This window comes from Anguilla rostrata, chromosome 2 (genome assembly GCF_018555375.3).
Source record: "Anguilla rostrata isolate EN2019 chromosome 2, ASM1855537v3, whole genome shotgun sequence".
NCBI lineage: Eukaryota > Metazoa > Chordata > Actinopteri > Anguilliformes > Anguillidae > Anguilla > Anguilla rostrata.
The window spans coordinates 20102500-20112849 of record NC_057934.1 but is presented as its reverse complement, the minus strand read 5'-3'; the positions used below and the strand labels follow the sequence as shown (position 1 = coordinate 20112849).

The 10350-nt window shown below is 41.1% G+C and overlaps 1 protein-coding gene across 4 annotated transcripts in view; it reads left to right on the top strand.

Annotated features, from left to right (window-relative positions):
- Nucleotides 1–387: 387 nt before the first annotated feature.
- The window catches only part of fbxo11b (F-box protein 11b), a 31777-nt gene continuing 21814 nt past the window's right edge, over nucleotides 388–10350 (top strand). For 2 of the 4 annotated variants that reach the window (XM_064321095.1, XM_064321093.1), the window contains exon 1: nucleotides 388–753. In XM_064321095.1, the coding sequence (XP_064177165.1) occupies nucleotides 666–753 (88 nt within the window). In that variant the 5' untranslated portion in view covers nucleotides 388–665. Of the gene's footprint in view, nucleotides 754–1727; nucleotides 2067–10350 lie in introns of those variants that run through there. The other 2 variants (XM_064321094.1, XM_064321096.1) reach the window with 2 other exon arrangements.

Here is a 10350-nt window from a genome sequence, read left to right as displayed (position 1 = left end):
TCACAAAACTTCACCCGTGACATTGAACCATGAAGACGCCCAGCCTTGTAACACCAAGCGCGATATTCATTTTCACATGACACAATCATATAGCCTAACAGAATGAGAACTAAGATGCAATGTCGTGTCATTGGTTTACTTTACTCACATACGTAAATCTACATTTACACCAAGCTTGTTGCTAGTTGTTTGGCGAAAGACACGTAGCAATCAATGTTCACAAGCGCCAGACCTGTAAAAACACATTTACTCCTGTGTTATTCGTGTTGCATTCTGTCATCTGCTCTTCGGCATCCTGATTAGAGAGTCACTGAGCGTTTGAGAAAGCCGTTGTGATTCGCAGCCCCAAGTAAAAGCGATGAACCATAGTACACGATTGGTGGGTAGTCTTCCCGTGTGATTCTTTTCCGATCGTGTCCCTGAGAGCAAATGGCTCCTCCTGCAAGAGCTAGACGGAGCTGACCGAGAGGAGTACGGGGGGAGCAGTTTAGAAAAACATAGATAACACCCCCCAAAAAACCCACAATAGCTCGCCGCCTCAAAGACAAGATGTTTTAGAGTAGGCAAATGACGGAATTTTATATGCGATTTGCACGTAAAGATACATTATTCTAAATCAGAGAGAAGGGTTCGATTTTTTTTCTTTTAAGTAATCAACTCCCCAAATGAACTCCGTCAGAGCAACCAACAGAAGACCTAGGCGAGTATCGAGGCCGCGCCCGGTGCAGCCGGAAAGGAACAACGGGGAAAGAGGTGAGAAAAAGTGTATTTCCCCCAGTGCATCATATGTGAGAAAGTATTTAAAAAGCGCGTTGCTCTTGTACGTTGACCCCGGTGCCTAATTTCATCATACGAGTTTTGAACGTCTAGCTGTTCAAACAAGGCCCCTGTAGTATATCAGGAAAAACCGAGGCTTCTCAGTTGGTACCCATTCAGCCCAGGCCGCGCTTTGTTCGGCTAGGCTTTCCACTAATCCCCGCTGGTCTTGGCTCAGACTGTAGCTGGATGACAGTTTGATACGTAGCTATTTAAATAAGTGGTAGCTGGATATCCTCCCAGAGAATAGCACACACATGTTCTAGAATCTAAGATGGTTCTATTACTAGCGAATTGTATGAAAGTGTAACTAACAAAAACCTGCATTTTTCCCGTACAGACTGCCATATTTGGGGGGGTGTAGTGTTGGCTAACAAGCTAATGTTTTCTAATTGGCTGGCTAACGTTAGCTAGGCTGATCACTAGCTTGTTGGCTAGGTAACTTGGCAGCTCTTACCAGTAATTTATCTACTAGACTAATGTGGTATCTATTCGGCATCACAAGTTACACTGTGATCATTTGGAAATATGTACTGAGTTGTGGAGTTTTGTTTATCAGCTATGGAGGTAACGCGGATATTTCTAGCTAGTCTACCAACTAGTTTATGTGAATTTGTCATTTACGTAGAGCTAGCTACGCAGTTCAGTTTTTACTCTGGCTGTTAGCTCTGGATGGTTGGCTATCTATTTTATCCACATAAAGACCGCTAATGGCTACGTTGGTTGCCCAGCTGATAGGCCCAGTAAGCGTTATCTGTAGTCCAACTGAAAGTTATGTTCGTTTAGCCTGAGTTGAGTTTTCGGGTGGCCGCTAAAATTCACCAGGCCCATGGTTGCTTCAGATCGGCATCTGTGATGATCAATGCATCTGGCACCTTTGTCTTCAAAACAGTAGTATCTGGATTGTCGAGCTAGGGGTTACGAGAGATCACACACATTGCTAACGTTAGTTGGACGGGCGATGGCTCGTTTTCAAAGATAAACACTGACGTTAATAAACGACATACGGGCGAAGCATTTCACTTGCAAAACTACCACCAGCTGGCGTTAACTTCTGGCTGCCTATGTACATTTAACGGCCGTTGGCTAGTAGGTGTATTTAACGTAACTCTGCGTGGTTATAATCATTAGAGGGACTATTTCTGCTCCTGGCGGGTGACTTCACCAGATTTTCCGTAACATAAATGTAGCTAACATTAGCTTGCCTGCTAGCTACCTAATCATTCTTCGTCTTCTGAGCCGTTAAGATTGTGAGTATCCCGGACCCCAGATTATAGTTAACGTTAGATGAACATTGTGACTAAAAGCAAGTAATAACTAGTTATGAGCAAATTTAGCTAACGCTGCCGTTTTAAGAAAACACTCACAGAAATGAACTGTGGGCCATTGTGCGAGTAGGGGGCATTCAGTCATGGAAATGCTGTTTGGCCATCTTTAGCTTGATTGCTAGACTCGACTAGCTAAATAATGTGCATTTTTTGACTGTGTTTCCGAGTTGTTTGTAATTAAACATCAAATAATTTTGTGTCCTTCACACTTAACATGTGGTTTATGTTTTTCTCAATAGCGTTATTTAGAACAAGATCCATATTGAAATGTCAGTGTCCTGATCTGGACAATTATTTTAACGGTAGTAAGTGTGTCCCAGCGTAATGTTGAGGAACGCCTTGAGTCTGTGAACATTTCCCCCCGCACAGTGGATAATGTTGCAACCGAAGGAAAATGTAATATGGGCTATGGCTTGCGTCTAGTAATACGCATGCTGATTTTCGGCTTAACATGAATGTACGTGCAGTAAGAAGTAGTGTAATTTATTTACCAGATAAGGAATACGTCATACCGAATTCATGTTAACCAATTACATCCATTTTGAGGCTATAAACTTGCTTTTAAAAATTAAATGAACCAAAGAATGGCACTTCTTTGACTGCCCATCATTAATGAAAATGATGAAGAATTTATTGAGTTTTATTTCACAGACAGAAACCAAGATCTGTATGTGCTGTGTATTGAAACCCTGGAAACCCCCTCCCCCCAAACCAGTCACTGAAAGATCAGCATTATAGATCTCTGAGAGTGTTTAATATGAGTATAGTACATTCTTTCTCCGGTAGTAACTTGATGCTTAATTTCTTGCTGATGTAAAATGTAATGGTGGAAGTTCGGGGCTGAAATTGCGATATTGTTTGGGAAACACAACTTGTGCCCAGGTTCCATCAGTGCTAGGCAGCCAACTTGCTTGAGCCATATAAATGGATATTCTTGCATGTGTGAACAAAGCTAGTCATTTTCAATAAGGATGTTTGCCAAGATATTAAATAATATAAAGTAAACTTATATGACTAGAAGACATGGTCAAAGGCACTGAAGTTAACAAACCTTCAACATTTGGATGTTATAGCTGTGGATGGATGGTCATCACTGAAGCCATCTTAGTACTTTCTCTTGGTATTGCTTTGGTAACTTTTTTGCTGTCTTGTTCTCAAAGACAGTGATCACACAGCCTTCCTGATGCACTGTTGCTGTGTGTTCACTGGTTGTTGCAGTGGATTATGAGGTGGCTCCAGTGTACTAACCTATATAGTGGATGCATTTTGACCAAATTCATGAGACATGCTGAAAAAGATTTGCCGACCCGTCAGTGTGCTGTTTTGCGAACTGGTAGATCATTTGAGGGACAGTCATGTGTTTTTTCAGACCCTAGATTGGGGCCACATCATATTAATTAGGCTATAACCTAGCTCTCATGTCTGTTGATTTAGGGATGGGCTTACCCCCCAAAAATGCTCAAGTTCAAGTCAGTGTGAGCTTCACAATATTTTTGAATTTAACTTCTTTAAGTTAAGTCTGGAAATATTACATTTTCACTTGCAAGTGATTTCATTCAATAAAATAAACGTTGTTGCATTCAAATGTATGCTTTTGTTTTTGGTGGCAGTGTCTGTGTCCAAATTTGAGAAAATACTAATTTGCTCATTTGTAGCCTATATGATATGAAAACTGTACCTAATTTGGCTTGTAGCAACTATGGCTAATTTAGAAAAATATGAAAAGGACCATATATGAAGTTATTTACCAAGTTTTTTTGCAAATCTATTGTAGATTTTGAGATGATTTGCAAATTTTTCAAATTTCAAAGTCCTGCATGGTGCATTGTATATGTCTTTTGCAATTGTCTTCAACATTGTATGAGCTATGTCAAAATATGTGAGAATTTCTTTGTTAACATGTGCTGAATTAGCATTTTGGTCAAGGACATATTGAAAAAATTTAGGCTAATCTGTCAATTTACCAATATGCAGCACTGATGTTTGTTTTTAATAACATATGCTTTTCATACTGTAATAGCTAGCAAATGAAATAATGTATAAATACATAGCTGATATGTCTGTATAACCAATGGTGCTTAAGAACTAAAGAAAAGAAAAAAACAATGAATGGGCTACTCATAAATATGTAAATAAAAATGGGAAAATCTCTGTCAGGAAAGTGTCCTTCCATGACAACAATTAGTTTCAGTCCTCAGGCACTGACATAGTAAGGGTTGTTTTCTAGGCTTTGGTGCATTTTACTGCACTGAAAATGAGTTATTTAACAGGATTGATGACCAAGTAGCCTCAACTCGTTGACTTTTTGATGGTAGTTAGACAAGTACTGTGTTGAGTGGGCCACATATTGAAACAGGGTGGTTTTACATCCACTTACATTAGCAAGTTTAGTAAGGCTGTAAATGTCCGCACGGCATTGATTGTAATGGTCGAAGGGTGTAAAAGATATGCATTTTATTAGCTTTTTATTTTCGTGCTTGCTTTTTCATTTATTGAAGTCTTCTGTAGTATATGGCCTGGGAAAACACTAGACATAGCTTTTCTACTGTTTGCATAACAATTCCTCCTGTGGTTTTAGGACTTTTCTATCAGAATGTGATAATGACTGAACACTTGGAGAGTGCAATGCTACCTGCATGAGAATGTTCTGTGTATACATCTAAAAGTATTATTATGATTATTATTAGGCTATAATTAGTGTTAGTATTAACCCTTTGTTAAGTCCTGATTCACCCTCAAAATATAAACTTTCTTGCTGGCACTAACTACTTGAAGCCAAGGAGGCTACAGTTTTGGCATGTTGCTGTGGTTACATAGGTTGGTTTGCTCAAAATCGAGAAGCTGTCAATGTTGGCTAAATCCAGTTTGGATTATTAAGCTATGTTAACTATTTGGCTGATGTTTATTATTTGCAGCTTCTTGTTCGCAATTATACAGGCTGATTCAGAAAGGCTTAAATCATCTTGAACCCCATATTACACACAATATAGCCAACATAGTTAGCTTCTCTATTTTGTGCTGGTGATACCTAGCTAGCTACTCAAGAAAAAAATTCTAATTATGTTATCGCCTTACACCTAACCAATTCAGGGTGTCACATAGTATCGGAAATACAAATCATTACATCATTAATACGTGATGTATTGTTATTCAGGAAACCACTCATTTCTATCAGAGGCTATGTCACGTTTTTTCAATTCAGATAGCTTTATTGGTATGGCAAAATTGTGGTCAATCATATTAAATTGCCATAGTGTTTCACCGAGAGAGAATATGTTGGTAACATCGGTAATGTTGGCGATGTTGCTAGAGAGCAAACCACCATAAGGTTGCCATGATTCCTAACGATACCGATCTATTTTTGCGCGTTGTATTTATAGATTTGATTTGTGAACCGATGTGTCAGTCCGGATCAATGTTTTGTTACGCTCCCACTCTAGGGTACTATAGCAGTGTTTTGATTTGAGCCTGGTAAATGCCTAGTTCCATAATCATTGTATACTATGCTTGATTGAAATGCTTTGTCACTCTGCTACTCTGCACAACTAAAGACCCTGCCATTTCATCATTGTAGGCTGTCTCACAAAATTGCAGAATTCACCCTTTGGAAACTTAATTTTTACTTTTGAAGTAAAGGGCATTTTAACCCATGCATTTCAAAATTGATTAATTGTTTGGCCACCTTGTGAAATGGGCTCTGATCCAAAATAGGGGTTGGGGGCCATGTTGATTAACATTTAGCCTAGCTATGCTACACAGAAATAAGAAATTTCTTAACTCAGACTCTTAATTTTGCTTGATCGATCTCCTCAGTGATATTGCAATTACTGCGTCGTGTTGAGAAACACAGAGGCAAAAAGATTCTGGACTTCATTCCGTTTTCTCGATGTTTGACATCTTAACCATACTCGGCAGAAAAGGCAGCATACTCATGAGATGGGACTGCCGGTTCCTGAAAACCTGTCTCCAGGACAAAGCAATTTAAACTTTCATTAACTTTGGTTCAATTCATTTTCGCATAGCCTACATCATTTCATTTATAACTGAAAGTTTAGAACAAAGGGACCATTTTTGAGAAACCGTTTTTCTTTGCGCAATATGTGAAGGTTATGGCCCCATAACTCCAATATAATTAGGCCCTGCACTACGGAGGGGGATATACACACCCTCCACCATTACTTTCAGTCAACAAAGTGAAGTGTATTTGCTTTAAAATGATTGCATCTGAATATTTCATTACGATTATGCAGTCTTCTGCAGCATTCGTTTCTGAAATGTTATTCATTGAGCACGGGCTGTTTGTGGACTTGCAGTACATTCACACGTTTCAGAAGTTGCCATAGTCACACAGTTGATGAGGAGCAAGTTGTCGTGGAGTCCCATTTCACCAATGTTGTCGGTAAGTTGGGCAAGCGAAACTACTGGCTGCGCTTCTGTGGATAGATGGGAATTGTGGTTTGCTTGCAGCCACGCCTGCGCAAGTAAATGTAGACAAGCTGTCTTTCAGAGAACTAGACAGTTTGTTTCTCCTGTGACTACACAACTGTACTCTCTTTCCTCTTATTGGAGCAGACAAGCAGTTATACCGATTCTAAATAAATTTGTCCTAAGGAGAAAGGTATCTGGACTGATGTTTATTTAGCTGCCTAATGGTGTCAATGTGTAACTGCAGTCTTATTGCATGTAGGAGTTCCTCTCAGTGCTGGGCATGTTTGGGATGAGACTGATTGTTAGATATCTGAGTATTCAAGTTACCCCTGAGGCCACTAACAAATTTCTTGGATTTTTATTTGAACTTGCATCTCATTTTTTCGTGTTAATTCTAGAAAAATTTAGTTTTGCTCAATAGCATACATTTTTGGTAAATGGTAAATGGACTGCATTTATATAGCGCTTTTATCCAAAGCGCTTTACAATTGATGCCTCTCATTCACCCATTCACACACACACACACACACACCACCGGTGAAAGGCTGCCATGCAAGGTACCAGTCAGCTCGTTGGAAGCAATTAGGGGTTAGGTGTCTTGCTCAGGGACACTTCGACACGCCCAGGGTGGGGGATCGAACCGGCAACCCTCCGACTGCTAGACAACCGCTCTTACTTCCTGAGCTATGTCGCCCCCACATTTTTAAGCCTGAGAGCCCCATTGATAACATTATAAATTTTGCTAGGTTAAGCATAACTCAACGTAGTCTACAGAGCTTTTACACTGAATGCATATTTCTACAGTTATGTTATGTCAGTTATGATTTTGTTATTCATGTAGTCATACAGCTTAGGGGAGACAGATTGAAAAAATCTGTGGATTGTTACTAGGAGGGTAGATCAGTTGTGTAAGATTTGTGTGTCAGAAGTGGGCTGTGAAAGACTGATCATGCGCTTTTCGTTTGAAGGCTCCCCTAAAATGGTGACTCCCCACTTTTTACATCTCGGTGTAAAATAAACATCTGGCTGAGACCCCCCACCTCAAATGAAATTGTAAACTGTTTACTCCTTTTATACAGCCTTTATACCACCAACAGCATACCACCATGCACCCTGCTCCTGTTGAATGGCTGAAGCTAAGCAAGTATGGGCTTGGTTAGTACTTGGATGGGATATCTCCTAGGAAAATTAAGTTGCTGCTGGAAGTGGTGTTGATCTTCCCTCTGTTTGAATAATCCCCTATGCCCCAGTACAGTGATGGGGACACTGCTGTAGGAGATGCACTGTGTAATAAGCGTAATAAGCACAACTGCCATCATAGGGTGTATAGTTGTTCATGGTGAAGTCGTTGCCTCTGTGGTGGCTGTGGTACTGAATTGATCAAACGGTAAAATATGCATACTCTTGGCACTGAAGTAGAATCGTATTTGGGTGACTCAGTAAAGCTTAATTACAAGACATATGGCTGGTTCAAGTCAATGATCCAGGTTGACACAAGTCGCTAAGGTAGTGATAGTGCTGCGGATCTTGCTTAGTACGTTCTGAATCTCCTTTGCCAAGCACTCATCTCAAGGTAAATGGTAAATGGACTGCATTTTATATAGCGCTTTTATCCAAAGTGCTTTACAATTAATGCCTCTCATTCACCCATTCACACACACTCACACACCAATGGTGAAAGGCTGCCATGAAAGGTACCAATCAACTCATTGGGAGCAATTAGGGGTTAGGTGTCTTGCTCGGGGACACTTCGACATGGGATCGAACCGGCAGCCCTCCGACTGCCAGACAACTGCTCTTACCTCCTGAGCTATGTCGCTCACAGGTGAAGCAGTTTCTTGTTTTTGGTAGGTTCTGTGTGAAATAATTGTCTGTTCATTCACTCCCTCTTTTTTCATACTTTTTTTTAATCGGAGTTGTCTTGTCATAACGTTATGCAATTATAACACAATTTAGCTTGCCATCTAAATAGCTAGTTACGTTAGTACTGGTCAGTACTGTTATACTGTTCAGTGAAGTGATTACAATTAAAACTATTTTAGGCTACGTCCACACTAATACGTTTTTGTTTCAAAACGCATAACTTTTGCTACGTTTACGCCTAGCGTCCAGCCATCCACACTACTCCGGCGTTTTCAAACCCCTTAAACTGAGACTTTTGAAAACGATGCTGACCCCGTTTTAGTTTGAAAACTCCAGGATTGCGTTTTAGTGTGGACGGGCAGAAACGGAGACTTTTGAAAACGATGACGCGGACACCCACGTTCGCTTCCTGATTGGGTCTTATCAGTCACGACGTGTCCTTCCCTGATTCGTCACGCCCCTATCACGTGACCCTTTTCCGGAATAAAACAAGCGACAATTATCAGCCTTGACTACCAGCAGTTAGTTCAACATGGATAACGAATTACAGGCGTTGCTGACCTTGTTGTCTATGCTAGCAGGCTGTTGTGCAGTTAAATTCAACATTTTATGATGCTACGACTGCCTACATGCGCAGGAGGCAAGCTATTATTCGAGCAATTTGCGACAATTCCCGTGTCCAGCGGTGTTATCAGCCCTACATGGAGCGCCAGTGTTGAGTGAGGCCGGAAGGACCAGTGCCTGGTGGGATAATTTTATCAATGAAGTTGTGGTTCCTGAGGAATGGCGAGAGAACTTTCGAATGTTCAGTCGGCCCTGATCAACCTTCGCAAAAGACTGCGCGTGCTTCCTGTTTACACCGGCACGCGCATGCCCACTGTACGTGAATGGTCATGTGATATGCGTTTTCAGGCGTGTTAGGATGGATGGAGATCATTTCTGAAACGGTGCTAAAATGCTCGTGTGGACGGAGATCGTTTTCGTTTTAAAACGCTGTTTTAAAATGAAAACGTATTTGTGTGGACGTAGCCTTAGGCACCCCTGTATCTTCTGGCAGCTACCTTACCTACTGTGTCACATAGAGAGCTACAGTACAATCATGAAAACAAACAGAAGGTCTGGCTTCCACGGAGCTAGTACATTACTTGACGGCTAACATTAGCTAACTACAGTACATAACATTCATTTAGCAGGCAGTGTTGTAGTATTTTTTCCCCGGAGAAATGTGTTTAAACTGCATGTGTCACCTGAGGAACACTAGGAGCAGTGCAGCTCTGCAGGAAACCGCAAATGCTCACAAGAATCATTGATTTTCCATAAAACATACGTTTAGTCAGAGAGGCGTCCTAGTGATGGGATAGAGGGGCTGCTTTTCTTGTACTTGAGGTTACTATGGCTTACTTCCTGTTTTGAATTCATCACTCAATCTTAAGGTGTCACTTCTTGAATGCCCCCCGTCCCCCCTGCTCCACACCACTCTTGTTGTTCACACAGCCGAAGCCTTTGATTGGCTCAATGACCATTCCTCTTGCTCTCTGAATTAGATTGATCAGCTTAATCATTAACGCCCACTGTAGAAGGACAATGGAGCCTCTTCTTCGCTCACCTACGTTAATTGAATATGCCTGTCATCAACCCAAGATTACATCTTTCATACCCCCCCCTCTTCTGTTTGGTCTTGGGGTGGTTTCAGGGCCTGCTGTCACCATTGCAGCACCCCAGAGGGAGGGGGCCTCATGTTTTACTCCCGGTTAGTCAGTGGATCACCTGGGTTCCACCGATAGGGGACCCCCCTCTTCCCTGCGGAGGTTCCTGGAGATCTTCTCTATTATAGACTAGTAAGATAACAAGCTGAGCTAAGCAGAAAGTGCATTTTAATTAGAAGTTGGCTTGTTATTGGTATTGTTAGAGCAAC